This window comes from Phacochoerus africanus, chromosome 2 (assembly GCF_016906955.1).
Source record: "Phacochoerus africanus isolate WHEZ1 chromosome 2, ROS_Pafr_v1, whole genome shotgun sequence".
In the NCBI taxonomy this organism is placed as follows: domain Eukaryota; kingdom Metazoa; phylum Chordata; class Mammalia; order Artiodactyla; family Suidae; genus Phacochoerus; species Phacochoerus africanus.
In genome coordinates this window covers 118,193,952-118,211,922 of record NC_062545.1, presented here as the reverse complement: position 1 = coordinate 118,211,922, position 17,971 = coordinate 118,193,952, and the positions used below count along the sequence as shown (strand labels likewise).

General features: G+C 38.2%; 1 protein-coding gene across 1 annotated transcript in view; it reads right to left on the bottom strand.

Annotated features, from left to right (window-relative positions):
* PRTG (protogenin) overlaps positions 1-17,971 on the bottom strand; it is a 137,619-nt gene that overhangs the window by 48,961 nt on the left and 70,687 nt on the right. The window contains 3 exon segments of the mRNA XM_047769440.1: positions 13,337-13,525; positions 14,774-14,807; positions 14,809-15,080. Coding sequence (XP_047625396.1) covers positions 13,337-13,525; positions 14,774-14,807; positions 14,809-15,080 — 495 coding nt within the window.

Genomic DNA, 17,971 nt, shown 5'->3' with positions numbered 1-17,971 from the left:
GAGTAAAAGGCATTTATTCTTTCAGGGGACACTGTGATTTTAATGCTCTTTATAATCCTCTGAATTTAAGAGGAAACAATACAAACTATAATAGTACAGGCTACTGCATTCAACTGAGTTACACAAAAAGTCAGAAAAAGCCTTTCAAATAATGATGAGTACAAAATATCTTCTGTGATGTGCTACAAGGTACAGTTTGGAATTTGCCAGCTATATTTCTCTCATAATGATTTGCCTGGTCCCTTTTGCTTCTTTCTTATTCAACATTCCTCTATCTTTTGTAAAGTAAAAGAAACTGATAAATGTTTAGAACTGCACCAAAGTATATAAATATGACCATATCTATATGGGAAGAATATGGAAACAATTTCAGTTTCTTGAGGTCTATGGAGATGATTTGTTTTTAAAGATATCAATGAAAGTTACAATTCAGAAAATGAGAACGTTCAAAGTTTCACACAGTAAGAGAAATTTCAGTAAGATCTGTTGGATGTGCTCCATGTTCATGAAAATAACCTAATATCTTTTATTTTACAATTATGCTGACAAGGGTTTCTTTCTGCTCAAGTCTTTGCTAGTTCTTCAAGGTAGCTAAGACAGAAAAATGCTGGGTCACTTGCAGCAGGACAGCATCAGTGTACAGCCTTAACTCCAATCTGCACATCAATAATTTACCATCCAGATCTTCCCAAATCTAAACACACATATTAAGCTGCTAGAGACATCTCTACCACAACATTAACCTTTTCTTTTTTTAATGCTTACAGAACCTTTATTTAGAGTCCTAAATAGATAAACCAATTGTAGTGTATTCACACATGGGAAGACTATTCAGTGATCAAAAAGAACAAACTGAAAATAGACAAAGAAAACAGAAGACTCAAAAATCAATGTTGAGGGAGTTCCTCTTGTGGCTCAGCAGTAACAAACCTGACTAGTATCCATGAGGATGCAGGTTCGAACCTTGGGCTCACTCAGGGGTAAGAATCCAGCACTGCTGTGAGCTGCGGTGTAGTTCGCAAATGCAGCTCGGATCTGGCATTGCTGTTGTGGCTGTGATGTAGGCCAGCAGCTGCAGCTATGGTCTGACCCCTAGCCTGGGAACTTCCATATGTCGTACCTGCATCCCTAAAAAGCAAATAATACCAAACAAAACAAAATTAATGCTGAATAAAATTAAGCAGTCAAAAAGAGTACTTACTACACAATTCTACTCACATAATATTCCTTTTTTTTTTTTTTTTTTTTAATGGCTGCACACGCAGCATACGGAAATTCCCAGGCCAGGGAATGAATCCAAGCTGCACAGCTGCAGTAAATATGGATTCTTTAAACCACTGCGCTGGGCTGGGGATTGAATCTATAGTTCTGCAGCCACCTGAGATGCCACAGTCAGATTCTTGACCTATTGTGCCATAGAAGAACTCCCTTTTTTCATTTTTTAAAGTTGTACTGAAGTACAGTTGATTTACAATGTTGTGATAATTTCTGCTATACAACAAAGGGATTCAGTTATACATATACACATATCCATTCCCTTTCAGATTCTTTTTCCATATAGGTTGTCACAGAATATTGGGTAGAGTTCCCTGTGCTATACAGCAGGCCCCCACTGGCCATCCATTCCATGGTATTACAGTATGCATAGGGCAATTCCACCTGTCCCCTTTGGTAACCATAAGTTTGTTTCCAAAGTCTGTGAGTCTGTTTCTGTTCTGCATAATTTTGCATTTCTGTAATGGCTAATGATGTTCAGCATCTTTTCATAGGCTCCTTAGATGTACATAATCTCTATATATCAAAGTCTCTAATCAGACCCATATGTAATCAGTCAAGTTCTAAGCACTCCCAGAAGGTCACATCTGCCTTCTCTCCAGTGAACTACTGTCTTAGTTTATACCTACCTTATTATTTTAGATTATCTCAACACCCATTTTATTGATGTCCTATCTTCAGTAGCTCCTCACTCTGGCCCATGCTCACTGCATTCTCTAAACCTTTCCTCTACAATATCATCTTATCACTTACTTGTCTAAACAAGCCAGGACATTTTCTCTTAAAAACTTCTGAAAGCTCTGCACTACTTACAATATAAGACAAAGACTAAATAATTTCTCAAGGTACCCAGTGTCCTTAAAACAAGGACCCTATTTAACACTCTGGCCCCTTTTTAACTCTATGGTTTTGGTCTCTACTGCTCTTACCTTGCAACTTCTTTTTTAGCAATAGCAAACCAGTAAGTCTACTTCTTTTAATCTTTTTGGTTTTGCACATTTTAAGCTCCTATGGTTAGAGTGATTTTCCTCCATTTCTCTACCGGGAAAACCATTTTTCATCAGGCAATAAAATTAGTCATTTATCCCCTGTGCTTCCAGAACACTCTGACTATACCTCAATTTTACCTATCATCATATTGTTCCTATAGGTCCCCCAGGCTGAACTTAAACACTTCAGAGGTAGTCATGCCATCTTAACGTTCAGGCTCCTTGTGCCCAATACAGGGCCTGGTAGACTGTGCACTGAATCAATATACATTACTTTTTAAATTTTAAAAGGAATGAAAATTAATGGAGAACATATACATATAAACTTCTGAGAAAAATACAAATACAAATTCAAATACAAATTGAATCAACCCTAAAAGGAGAAATTTCTAATCGGCACTGTCTTCTAGGTAATGTCTTCGTGAGGCATTAGAAAAAATTACAGAAGTCAAAACTGCATTTTGTGCAGATGGTTTCAGTTTTGCAATTAATTAGCTGGTAATTAATTTACACTAATTTAATGGTAACTGCAGCCCATTATCAGTAATTTCTAAATGGAGTTCATCTGATTTGCAACGCCAAAAAGCTTTTGTGTTACAAGCCTTCTAGTAGGGCCCAAGAGAACAGCCCCAGGAATGCATAGGAGCCTCTTTATCTAAGACCTATTGAGTTCCATATAACACTGTCTTCACTGTAGTCACACAGTACTAACGAAGGCTTTATAAACAGTGCTGTGGCTCCATGGCAAAGCTCAATGATAGCATCTGAGAGGGTTAAAAAATATTCTCCTTTTGGGTGACTACTAAATGCTCCTGGCTTCATGCTGTGGATTCAAAGAAAAGTTTTGTGTTACAGGTTTATGAAATCCATGGCTATGTTTCCTTTATTTCTTTGATCATTTAAAAACACAGAATTTAATTAACTTGGCAATATCACAGTTACCTAAAATGAGAAGGCCAAATCAAGAATAATTAGGCTTTCTTGGGAGACAGGATATGTCATTAGATTTACGACTGGGTGCCTCCTGAGAGTTAATTCAACCAAAATGAAGGATAAATTAAAACACTTTAATTTATTACAGAATTAATTTATTACAGTTACAGAACTGGCTTAAAGAAAGGGATAAGGTCCAAATACCTTTCCCTTACATGTTAAAATAATGTGTTTTTTTTCCTTCAGATATGGGATCTTACCTAATACTTTGTAAATGATTTTTGAAGAGGATCTGGCACAGTGAAATTTCCAAATTTGTTTATTTGGTGGATAATATATTATACAGTGATCGTAATCCCTAAAAGTTGACCATAAAGTAATTTAAAACAACAGAATAAGCTGTTTTCTGAAGAAATTTTAATGTATTGTTTGTGTACATGGAAACTGCCATGTACAGCAGGGACGGCAGCAAACCTGGAGTACAGACTTTTATAACATCTCTGAAGCAGAGACTGAAAAGGAAGCTCACAGAAATGACTCTTTCAAGGAAGAAGCTGTTCTGAGCTGCTTTGTGTCTAACTTCTCTATATGATATTCTACACACACTGCAACAGAAAGATATCAATAAACATAAATCCAAAAAGGCCCCTTGCTTGCTTGAAATTCACTCCATGGCTTCACACTGCCCTCAAGATAAAGCCCCAATTCCCTCATGTTCCTTACTAGGTGCTGGCCTCTTGCCAAGGGCCTCTCCGGCTTTGTGCTGGTCAGAGTAACCCTGTGGTTGCTCCAGAACATGGTCTCCCTTACCTCCTGGCTATCCCACATAAATTTCACCAGTCCCTAAATATTTCCTGGGTTCTGTCATTCTCTCTTTGCAGAGGTAGAATTACCCTAAAGCTATGAAGTTTAAGTTTCAGAGTCCTTTCCTTGCATGGGGTCTATTAAAGATCCTGTAACTACAGTGTATTTTTTTATTATTTTATTTTATCATATTTTATTTTATCGGGTCCTTGCATAACTTCTATTTGCCCCTGCCCCAGGGCCTGGCTGATCCTACTCTTCCATTAGGTCTCAAAATACACATAATTCACAGGCTTCTGCCAAATGCCGTAACAACAATTTGACATCCAGTATCGAAGAATTCATCTCACTTTATTTTAGTTGTAATGATTTGTCTTCCTTTTAAGTCCCTCAAATGTTATGCCCAATGTAGGGACTACAATAGTGAGCCTGGTAAATATCTGAGGATGAAAGAACGAATCTGTGATTGAGTACTTAGTGGCAAGCAAAATACAGGAACAAAGGGCCCAAACCAGAAGATTATACCCAAAAGCCTGTGATTCATCTACTCCTTGGATGTTTGGGAGAAAGGTACTAACTGAATGATGATACCCATGAAAGGCCATGTTTTTCTCCATGTGTAAGCTGAGACACATAGGGAAATGTGACTAGAAACAAGATAAACAATAAAAAAATGCAACAAACATGGATTAAAGGAAGGTTTAGTACTAACAAAAACGAAAACTGGAATTGGCCTAACAATTAAGAAAGTCATCAACATAGGAACCTAGAAGGCATGAAAACAATTTTTTTTTTTTAATTTTATTTTTTGCTTTTTAGGGCCGCACCCAAGCATTTGGAAGTTTCCAGGCAAGGGGCTGAACTGGAGCTATGGCTGCCAGCTTATGTCACAGCCACAGCCATGCGGGATCCAAGCTGCGTCTTCGACCTACACCACAGCTCACAGCAACACCAGATCCCCAACCCACTGAGCAAGACCAGGGATTGAACTGCATTCTCATGGATACTAGTCGGATTTGTTTCTGCCGTGCCACAACCAGAACTCCACAAAAACAAATTTATGAAAAGTTTCCAATAAGAATAACAAACTAGAATTAAACATTGATAAGTTATAAAGATTAACACTAGCTATAGGAAAACTATTACTAGGTCATCTAGACCAGTGTTTCCATACTGTGCATACTAATCACCCTGTAATTTATTAAAATGGAGACTCTGACTCAGTAAGTCTGGGGAATGGATGGGGAAACCTGAAATTCAGCATTTAAATACAATTCAAGATTATGCTCCTGATTCTGGGACGACATTTTAAACAGCAAGGATATCAGGACTACATCTGGAATTTGCAAACTGTAGTAATACAGCCCACTGCCTCTGGATCACCTTCCAGCTAAAAATGATTTTTCTATTTTTGAATGGTTAGAAAAAATTTTAAACAATATTTTGTGACAGATCAAAATTACATGAAACTCAAATTTCAGTCTCCATAAATAAAGTTTTATTGGAACATAGCCAAAACTCACGCACTGATATATTTTCTATGCTGTTTTGTGCAGCACTGAAAGAGGTGGACACCTGTGAAAGACATCATATGGCTCCCTATACTGTATTAGTCTGCTTAGGCTGCCAGGACAAAATACCATACACTGAGGGTCCAAGATCAAGGTCTGGAAGGGGTCTGTTTTTAATGAGTGCTCTCTTCCTGGCTTGTAGACAGTTACCTTCTCAGTACTTCACATTGTGGAGACAGAGTTCTGGTATCTCTTCCTTTTCTTCTTCTTCTTTTTTTTTTTTTCCTTTTAGGGCCACACCTGCAGCATATGGAAGTCCCTGGGCTAGGGGTTGAATCATAGCTACAGCTATCAGCCTATACCACAACACCACCCAATCCAAGCCACATCTGCCACCTTTGTCACAGCTTGCAGCAATGCTGGATCCTTAACCCACTGAGCGAGGCTAGGGATCGAATCTGCATCCTCATGGATACTAGTTGGGTTGTTAACCTGCTGAGCCACAACGGGAACACCTCTTCCTTTTCTGATGAGGGCATCAGCCCTGTTGGATTAGAGCCCTACCCATATGACCTCATTTAACAGTTATCACTCCCTCAACTTCAAATACAGTCACATTAACAGTTTGGGCGTCAACATATGAATTTGGTGGGAACATTAACATTCAGTTCATAACACCCACAAGTCTCAAGATATTTACTATCTGAAATATTACAGAAAAAGTTGGCCTGCCCCTGGTCCAGACCCTTGCTTCTCAAAGTGGGAAGAAATACAAAAATTTCAGGCCTCACCCAGACCTACTAAATTTTAATGCAGTCCCTGGGTAAATTCATTAAAGCTCAAGAAGTATCTAATATCTAATGATTATGGTAAGTTACAATGAGAAAAAAAATTTTTAAACACACATTTCCATGCTTTATTTTAAAAACAACTACAAGAGCTAACATTTGTTGAGGACTTACACTGCAATTTACTAGGCACTTTACATGTATTCAGTCATTTAATCTTCCTACATTCTAAAATAGCTATTATTACCATTATCCCTATCTAAAAGATTAGGCAAACAACCAGGGTTTAATTTGTCAATAAAGTGTTGAGCTTGTAAGTTAAACCTAGGCAGCAGACATGAAATTTAGCCAACTGATGTTTTTCTTTTAACTGTCAATGCCATGAGCCTCCTATAATAGAGCATTGTAAATGATGTACCACAGGAGTGACTGATACCACAAGGGGTCCCAAGAGGATTCTCCGAAGAGTTAAAACTTAAAAGCTGAGCAAGATTTTCACATAAATGGCAGGAAGAGATACATCTCTAACTTTGTCCAGAAAGTATCAAAAATATTTTAGAATGGAAAATAAACCTTTCCCCCAAGAAAAAGAATTTAAGGAAAGACAAACAGACAGTTAACTGTAACTTTCGTATAGTTTTTAGTTTCATTAACCTGCACACATTTTGTCCTTAAATAGAGATAGATGCAAATTGCCAAATGAAAATCTTTTATTTTTTTTATTGTCTTCATGTAACAGTATTTGTTTTTTTGTAATGGGAATTTTAGAAACGGATCCTCCACTTCTTCTGAGGTATTAAGGGTTTTTTCGTTTTTGTTTTTTTTTCTGGCCACATCCACAGCATATAGAAGTCCTGGGCCAGGGATCATATCCAAGCCACATCTGCCACCTACACCACAGCTGTGGCAATGCTGGATCCTTAATGGAAGTTCCCAGGCTAGGGGTCGAATCAGAGCTGCAGATGGCAGCCTATGCCATGGCCACAGCAATGCCGGATCTGAGCCACATCTGTGACCAACACCACAGTTTGTGGCAACTCTAAATCCTTAACCCACTGAGTGGGGCCAGGGATCAAACCCACATCCTCATGGATACAAGTCAGGTTTGTTACCACTGAGCCACAATGGGAATTCCTGGTATTGTTTTTTCAAATTTTTAAATTCTGAAGCTCTAAATTGTGATTTGAATATCAATCATATTTGGCATTGTTGGATAATGCAGAGAAGAAAATATTCAGTATTCCCTAAAGTTTACGTTTCAACATGTTTTGTCTCAATAACAGATTAAATACAACATAAGAAATGGTTAACTTATTTCTACTATACAACTTGGTGACCAAGTTACACATACATGTATACATTTTTTTTCTCCCATTATCATGCTCCATCATAAGTGTCTAGACATAGTTCCCAATGCTATACAGCAGGATCTCATTGCTAATAAATTCCAAAAGCAACAATTTAAAAAAAATTTTTTTTAATTTAAAAAAATAAAAAAGAAATTTTAAATGGACTCACAAAAAGAAAAAAAAGAAAAGAAAAGAAAGAAATGGTTAACCTAAAAGATATTTAACAGTGAAGGAGTTCTGTTGTGGTACTGGCAGAAACTAATCTGACTAGGAACCACAAGGTTGCAGGTTTCACCCCTGGCCTTGCTCAGTGGGTTAAGGATCCAGGGTTGCCGTTGGCTGTGGTGTAGGTCAGAGACAGAGCTCAGATCTGGCATTGGTGTGGGCTGCAGCATAGGCCAGCAGTTGTAGCTCCGATTAGATCCCTACCCTGGGAACCTCCATATGCCGTGACTGCAGCCTAAAAAAGCAAAAAAGCAAACAAACAAAAAAACAGTGAAGGAAATGAAATACAGTATTTTTAAACTGTTTCTTTCATTACAATGTGTACCCACAGTCAGTTTTATGACCTACATAGTATATAGTTTCCAAAATCATTCCTTTAAGAAGTCTACTGACTTCAGTTAAATGAACTTATTTTGTAGTTATTTGAAAGAACAGAATAAAAGAGTGTAATCGGATCCCGTTCAGAGCAATTGTTTCTATAAAAAGTGAATATTAACTGTGGTAAGGCACGGGAAGAACTGGAGAAAGGCAAAAAATATGAGGTTATGTCCCCAAAGATCTCGCCTGTGGTAAATGACAGCAATAACATTATTGGAATTTTTACACCAATCCTAAAAATGGTCTATTAACAAATAAATGCAGAAACCAGTGCTGCTTTATGAAGTCAAAACTAATCTGGACAGTATGCTTCACAGTATTTATATTTTGACTATACATTACTTTAACACAGAAGAATGCTGACATCTATAATGATACAGATAATTCAACTATAGTCAGTATCAAGGCACCAGATCATCTGAAATGAATTTATAAGCCAGAAGTCAGTATGGATCCACTTGAAATCATTCACCATTAGGAAGATTTTGTTATAAAATATCATGTATTTTTTTTTTTACTCCATCTCAAGTGAGGCAGTCAGAAAGTTCAGAGCAACCACATTTTGAGGATTTTAACCTGTAGCATGCTTCCAAAGACTCTGAGTGTTATCTAAGGCTCCCTTATGTAAGAAGGATGAGAGCAGTCTCTGAAAAGACGCAGGCTTGCTATACAACTCGACTTCCACATTTCGTAAAGTGAGTGATTCTAATGCTCTTCAAAACAAAATCGCTATTATAGTAAGGTTCACAATGAACCCTCTCTGACCGAACTGGTCTCCTTTATGGCCCCAAATCTTGTTCTTCCTTGACTGAAGGAAAGATTACAACTTCCTCTAGCCATATCAATTTGGCTCACCAGTGGTCGTGCTCTATTTTCGTTCATGAGACATGTAACCACACAAGCGAATCCTAGTCTGCTATGCTGAAGGATAATGCCCAGAGATCTGACAAAGTTTTACCATGACTCCACACGAACTGACTAAGGGACTCTAAAATTACATTACTAACCAGGGACCGTTTCTTTAGAGTTCCACTCCCAGCAGTAAATGAGTTTACTAACTTTAGATTTCTCAAAAAAGATCTGTGAGTTCCGAAGGTATGATTTTAAATATTTTGGATCTTTTCAATTGGTGCTAAATAGCCTGCTATTAATCATGCCTGCTGTGAAATTTAATAGCACAATTCTTTGGCAAAACAGAAGCTAAAGATTATCTAATATCAGTGTCCTAAATGCTAAACTAACAACAGGACTATCTAAAGAATCCCCCCTTTCCCTCTATGCTACAAAGACAAAACAATTAAGAGAGGTTTCTGACATCAGCTTATTAAAACAGTCCTTTTATGACTAGAAACTTCAGAATTTGAAGCCACTTTCTCAAATAAACAGTTAAAAAAAAGAGGAACAAATTATTACAATTTAGTCTATTATGTGGGAATAGCAGTGTGCTATTGATTTTGCTTCAGTTTATTGTGTGATGAATGTAGCAAACATTTAAAAATTCCATTTAATTTATAATTAAGACTACTTGATAAGAAAATAAAAAATAAAGATTATAATTGAGACTGCTTGATAAGAAAAAATAAATAAATAAAAATTCCATTTAAAACTGAACTAAACATTGAAAGTGCCAAAAAAAGTGAAAATAATCATTACAAAGATTCAAAATCTTAAAGAATACCACAAACCACAATTTAGACCAAATCACATAAATAGTAAATCAAGCCTAATGCTTTTTATCCAACTGCCCCAAAGTAAACTACCTCTAATAAAACCAAACTATACATTTTAAAACCATTAAACTAGAACAAACCAGCAATATCAAATATATCCACTACTCTGCCAATATTTATATTACACTGATAAAGACACAAGAATCTTTTCAGCCACTTAAACAAAACATTCTACTTCTCAGGGAATGGAGCTTTGAGGCTCTAGAGTAAAATGTTCTAAAATAACTTTCATTATTAAGTAGAATTAAATTTACTTAATCAGAAATTTGGGAGAAAATTGGACAAATAAGCTAATTTAATCTTCTGGTTTAATCCCTCTTGTTTTAGGCAGCAGCCACATCTGTTACCATCTTTTTATGCAGTGCCATAATGCCTCACTTAAAAAAATAATTTAAAAAGCTTGTTATGTATTGAAAGACACCTATTTCTTTCTTTCAGAAACAAAGAACTGTACTAAGGAGAATGTGTCCCAATAACATACTTTTTTTTATTGAAAACTTAATTACCAGAAGTGGAAACAAAATGGATGTGTATTAGGGCATCATAAAGGGGTGTAGCATGAAAATGAAATTTTGAGACATCAGTTTGCTACCCAAATTGACATCGAATCAGCAAACAGAAGCATTTAAATTTCATTTCCAAGCCCACTTAGTAAATCTAGTTCCGGTGAGAGTATCTTTAATGTGCAAAAGCTCGGTAAAAGCAAGTATTCACCATGTAAGACACAGATAGGGTTTCCTTAACCTACTGCCCTCTAGACACATCACTCTCTGTTAAACAGGCAGCTACTGCCAGATGCTCTCTCTAAAAATGGTCACAGATGGTCAGTTGTCCACTTAACAGAACATAGTGCTCCCTCCCTACAGCCAAAAGTAAGGAGGAAAGGAATGAGAGATGTTAACACTTGCCTGCTTTGTGGGTTAAATTCATTTGCTTATGATAAACTTGGCTAAGCCCCAAGAGTGGCTTTCCAAAAAAGGAAGACAAGACCTGAGGGCTCGCAGAATTAGAAGGCATCTTAAAGGTGATCTAGTCAACAGCTGTGGAAGGCATGAATCCACACAACTATGTCCCAGCCAGCCAGCTGATCCAGCCCTGCCTAGGCAACTCCAACGGTACAGAACCTGCCTTCCAACAAGAAAGCCCTACAGCTGTGACCGAGTTCTCTGCTAGCCTGCACTGTAATCACTCCAACCACTCAGTCTAAATCCAGTCAGGAAAGGTGGGCTATTTTAATAGATGGGGTATGGTGATATAACAAAATCATTTCCTACTTTGATGCATTACAAAATGAACTGAGTTACTCCCAAATGGCATATGCAAAGGACTTTACAACATAAAATCACAGGCGGTAACTGCATGCAATTTGTTTTTAAAATATAGGAGGAAATAAAGATTTATAGTATTACAAGCTATTATTCAGACATAATAAAAGATTTCAATAAAGATCAACAGGTATTTTTTATGTACATATACCATCTATAGAGAAATGTTATAGTTTAAGTAATTGATGAAGTTTTAATAAAATGTTTCACTAAGCTTTTCACAAGTAGAACATTATTTTTTTCTGAATAAATTATTCATCTGTTTAGAATAAGCTACTTCTGTGTTCAGAAAGAGTGCCCTAGGAATCTATTGTTCTGTATCTTCAATATATTTATACTTCCTTATTAGTGAAGAAATTGGAAATACTGAGTTTGATGTATGATTTTTCATCAACAATTATCCTAAATTTCTTACCTGATACTGACTAAAATTTTCTTGATTAAATGATGTACATATGGAAAGGGAGGGCAGACTGAGAATGGCTAGAAATAAATGTTGCTGAATGGTTGACATCAGGTTGGGCTAATGTCATCTGGGTATCAACAGCTTAAAGAAGGTCACTCTGGAACATATGTATATGTAACTTCTCCTAGTCCTTTATAAAGCTATGTGACAGAGATCAACAATGAAACTTATTTAACATCATACAGATTCAATTAAAGTCTGACCCAACAAGATTACAAGCAAAATGCCATCTGGAAAACTACTGCAAAGAAGTGGAAGATGGGATTCTGTGTCCCCGAGCCTGAAAACAGATTCCCACTGCAGTTTCTTACTGCAAAGGCCCTGGGTCTAATGCTGCTCTCACAGCATGTGCCATGAGGCCAGTGAGGCAGTCCCAGGTGGGACCACTGGGACTCTTCCCTTCCTGCGCTCCCAAGGGTAGTCTGTGACAGGGAAAACCAGCATGCTTGTAAATTTCCAGTATGTGCAGAAGGTCCTGTAACAATTCAGTAGGAACTGAGTTGGTGACTGATCATAAAGTTGCTGCTTTGTAAGAAAGGGTAAATGATAAATCTACTCATGGGCAACAAATAGCTAGGTGTGCATTCTACACTTCGAGTGTCTGTTTATATGTGTGTGTTTATTGTAGTTATAAGTGTCTTTACTTTCTACTAAATATGTTTACATCATGAAATTCTTTCACTCCGTGAGGACAGGATGAATAGGTAATAAAACTGTCTTTTGGAACTCTGGTGAACCCAAACACAAAATTAAATGCTTTTCCTTTAGTGTTTCTGGGTTAGGGCTTTATAAATAAATATTTACAGTTATATGGCTCATATATAATATCATTATCTTGTACATAATCTATTTTACACATACTTTACACATGCAAAATAATATACCTCCATAGCACTCTCAGGCAATTTCTAAGTTAAATTATTGTGTTATCTAATCATTTGGTGATATTCCTAATTTTACATTTCTAGTCTACATCCACCATAGAGTCACAGGAACTAATCAGGATCTCACTCTACCAGAAGTAAACTTCAGAAAGAGGAGTTCCCGTCGTGGCGCAGTGGTTAACGAATCCGACTAGGAACCATGAGGTTGCGGGTTCGGTCCCTGCCCTTGCTCAGGGGGTTAACGATCCGGCGTTGCCGTGAGCTGTGGTGTAGGTTGCAGATGAGGCTTGGATCCCGCGTTGCTGTGGCTCTGGTGGAGGCCGGTGGCTGCAGCTCCGATTCAACCCCTAGCCTGGGAACCTCCATATGCTGCGGGAGCGGCCCAAGAAATAGCAAAAAAAAAAAAAAGACAAAAAGGAAAAAGAAAGAAAAGCAGATGCCCAAAGGTGGGGAGAAGATAGAAAGATACAAGTATTTGACATTGTGCCGATGCAGTCACAATGGTGAGTCAAAGACCATTCACTGAGGTCAGTAGTGGAATAGACACAATGATGTAGTAAAGTCAATTCTTTTTTTTTTTCTCATTAAGTCAATTCTTCTGCCTTATCTCCAAAAACTCTTTTCCCAATTGGTCAGAGAGTAAGGAAAAAAATGAAGAGCATCGCACAGGTTCACTCACCTAAGCCACTGAGAGTGTAGAGAAGGTCAGTGGTATCTAAGAAAATGGGTCCGTTCTCCTGCTGCCCTTCTTCTTTATAGTACAGCTTATAGCCCTGAATGGTTGCTGTGTCCTCAGCGTCTTGCTGCCACTTCACAGAAATGGTGGTACAGTTCAGAGGCTCCAAATGTAACTCTGGAGACCTAGGGGCTAGAAAAATTCACCAGAAAAGTATGTATAAGAAACCCATAATTCACATGAAAACAAAGGATGGTGTAGATCTCTCAGTTCCAAACTGACAGCTGTAAAAAAGTTCAATTGCAAAAATTATACTTTACCTTGATTTTCAAAATTCCACAATGGTATTAAACTTTCAGACAGAATTAAAAACATAAAATACTACCTAAAAACTAAGGTCTATAAATAAGAACAAAATTGTATTGTAGATTTTAAGTTCTCTCAAGAAGCAGTATGTGTTTCCCAATTTTGACCATCCAATATACCTGTTTGATAGAACAGGCATTATTACTAATCAATGAACAACAAAAAGCCTAGTCATGTTACATTCCAAACCAGTAAAAGAGGAAGGTCTAGCACTTTCTAGTACTATGGGCTTTCTATTAAATTGATGATTAAAAAACATATATGTGTGGGTTTGGGACTGGTATATGCACACTATGGTATATGGAATGATTGGCCAACTGACATCTGCTGTCTAGCACAGGGAACTCTACCCAATATTCTGTGATAATCTATATGGGAAAAGAGTCTGAAAGAGAATGGTTATGTGTGTGCATATATAACTGAATCACTTTGTTGTACAGCAGAAATTATCACAACATTGTAAATCAACTATACTTCAATAAAACTTTAAAAAATGAAACAACACGGAGTTCCCATCATGGCTCAGGGGTTAACAAACCCGATTAGCATCCATGAAGATTTGAGTTTGATCCCTGGCCTTGCTCAGTGGGTTAAGGAGCTGGTGTTGCCATGAGCTGTGGTGTAGGTCGAAGCTCAGGTCTGGCCTTGCTGTGGCTCTGGCATAGGCTGGCAGCTACAGCTCCAATTCAACCCCTAGCCTAGGACCCTCCATATGCTGCAGGTTTGGCCCTAAAAAGACAAAAAAAAAAAAAGAAAGAAAGAAAAGGAAAAATATAGCAATGATATAAATTAGGTATCTATTAGTACATAACTTTGGGTAATTTAATTCAATTTGGAACTATCTATGAAGGATCTGCTAAGCAAATACACAGAAACCCAAAGTTTCACACGCTAATGAGCTATACTCAAGAAAAATGAGCAACTACTCAAGAAAAAGTTTAAAATTTCTTTCAATAAAGCCCATGAGCTATGAAATATTTTAATTCCTAAGATAAAATTTTTAAATATTAAAATAACATAAGTAAGAAAAAAAGGAGGAATATTGTGTGATTCTTCCTCAGTAGCCAACTTTACCTCTTAGGCTTGTAGCTTTGGGTGTCCTGTGGGAGGGTCCATACTGAAGCCTCTCCCAGCCCCACTCTGGTGGCAGCTGTAATCCGCACCAGGTAAACACTATCCGGTTTCAGGCCCTCCAAGAGGTGCTCATGTGTGGTCCCCGGGAGCTCCAGGACTTGGATGGAATTCTCGGTACTCAGGCGGAAGGACAGACGGTAGAGTACCACCTGGCCCCGCCGGTACCTGGCTGGGATGGGCAGCCAGGAGATGAGAATGTCGGTGGGGCTTCGACTGGTCAAACTAATTTCAGGAGGTCTCAGGGGAACTAGTCATACAAGAAAAACAGGTTGCTTACAAATACTGAGAATCAAAATTATCAACTGGCCCACCCATCTTAACTAAATGATCTTAACAGCAACACATCACATGATAAGAGAGATACTTTCAGCCCTAGTTGGGGCTTTCAATTACCCAGAGGACAAACCAGAGACAAGAAGGGAAAATAATGAGGGAGGATCTGACACAGAGAACCAAAGAAAGCAAGGTTTTCATCACTGCTGCTCTGACTGTTTCATTGTTGTCTTGGATGAATATGAGCTTACTGGACATTCATACATAATATGAGAAGTATGAGAATACTTCTCAAATTATCCTACCAAAATGCCTTAAAATGAGGAAGAGAGAATTATACAAAATGGAGCTTATTTAGGGCACCAGATTTATCACGTGACAAATAATTTGAAATGGGAGTTCCCATTGTGGCTCAGTAGGTTAAGGACCCGATCAACTCTCTGTGAAGATGTGGGTTCAATACCTGCCCTTGCTCATTGGGTTAAAGACTGGGTGCTGCTGGAAGCTGCAGTGTAGGTCACAGATGCAACTCAGATGTGGTGTTACTGTGGCTGTGGCGTAGGCCTGCAGCTGCAGGCCTGCAGCTGCAGCTCCAATTCAACCCCTAGTCTGGGAATTTCCATATGTGGCAGGTGTGGCCCTACAAAGAAAAAAATAATAATTTGAAGTGTATAAGTTGTGTCCTAAAAATTAGTGTGAATTGTGTATTCCCAATTATAATATGTGGTGCTTAATACAAAAACAATGTTTTTCCTGTTAAAAATATGAATACAATTGGCACTCCAGGAAAATGAGGCAAGCAAACTGGGAGGCAGTCTAATATTAAGAGTTAAGATGGGCTCTGGAGTTGCTTCTGTGTGTCTGAATCTTTGTTATATCAATTCCTACTCTGTGTGGTCTTTGTCAAAATAATTTCTCCATGTCTAGGTTCATCATGTACAAAACAGCGATGAAAATAATAGCCTCTTCTACAGTCTATCCTATCTCAAGTAATGGCATTTATCTATCCAAGACAAAACGTTGGTGTCTTCCTTGATCCTCCATTCACTCTCCACATTCTCTCCTGGGGCTCTATGACTTGCACTGCCACCCCTGTGGTCCCTGCCACCATCACCCTCAGCCTGCATCACTGCAATATCCTCCTAAGAGATTTCCCTGCCTCTGCCCTCATCTCCACCATCTAGTCTCAATGCACTCACTGTTAAATTGCAAGTCAGATCTTGTTTCTCCTCTACTCAAAAGAGCTCTCATTTCACTCAAAGTCAAAGCCAGAGTCATCACTGTGGCTCCCTACAATGCACTGTCTCTTATACAGTTGGTTCCTCATTCATTCTTCGCCCCATCTCCTATTTTCTGCTTGTCCCCTCCACTCCAGCCATGCTTGTGCTTCTGGTCCTCAGCAATTTCCATCTCCTCTGGCTGGAATGCATGTCCCCCAGTCACCTGCCTCCCTCTTTTCCATGTCCTCCAGGTCTTCAAATGCTACTTACTACGTGAGGTATCTCAGGCTAAAATTCTATTCCCTTTCCCTGCTTTTTCCTTTTCTCAACATCTAACTGACTACTTATCTTATTTACTGTTCCTCTACCCCCTTTCCCTCTATAGAAAGTAAGCACCCCAAGGTCAGGGATAATTTTTCATCTCTTTCATTCACTACTAAATATTGAGTAACACCTAACAGGAACTTATAATTATTTGTTGAATGAATCATAGGTAGAAAAGGGGAAAATCATTTCTGAGATCTTCCTATGTATGAACTCATGAATTCTCACAAAAACCCAATGAAGAAAGCACCATTATCATGTCTACTTTATAGCTGAGGAAACAGAAACAAAAAAGTCAAATCACTTGCTCAAGGTCACACAGCTTTAAGTGAAGAAGTACACCTAGAGCCTGCATTCTTAACCCCTACACTCTACTACCTCTTATATAATAAGCACATCTGCAGTATATAATAAGCACATCTGCAGGCCAGAGATTGAATTCAAGCTGCTGCGATCTACGCCGCAGCTGTGGCAACACCAGATCCTTTACCCACTGTGCTGAGCCAGGGATTGAACCCGAGCTTCCACAGTCACTCAAGCCACTGCAGTCGGATTCTTAACCCACTCTGCCACAGCAGGAACTCCAAGGGAAGGTTTTTTAAAATGGGCAGTGGTAAACACTCTACAAGTGTTATATCTGCTGTGCACTCTAGCAGACCCACGCATCTCAGTCTGAGAAGCAAAGGTTGAGGAAATGGGGCAATACTGACATAGAAAATTAAAAGCAGTGTCAGAAGTCTGTACACTCTTCAGAAAACAAAGTGAAACTTTTTAAACAAACAAACAAAAAATACAGAATAAAGAAAGGTTGAAAAGAAGAAAAACCTTGAAATCAGAGCTTAACTGGAATGGGCAAGCTTTAACAAGGAGCTTGCTATGCTTAGATATATTTTCTTCAAGGTTAGAGGGGGGAGTACACCTCATACACTAAATAAGCCCCCAAAACAACAACATATACCAGTCTATGTTTCACCTTAAATGTGCATGTCATTTATATCTAAGTGATATAATGTAATGAGATAACTAGAGAGACTATGATTCACTCTAAAATGGAGCAGACTCAAACAAAAATTGAAATATGAAATTCAGCATCCAAATCAGTGGTAATTCTTTCATTCAGTAAAACTGATGGATAAACATGTACATAACTGGCATTATCCAGACATAAGAGATCTGGGACCAAATAAACAAAGAATAAGATTTGGGAATCTTTTTTTTTTTTTGTCTTTTTGTCTTTTCTAGGGCCACACCTTGTGGCATATGGAGGTTCCCAGGCTAGGGGTCTAATTGGAGCTGCAGGCGCCAGCCTACGCCACAGCCA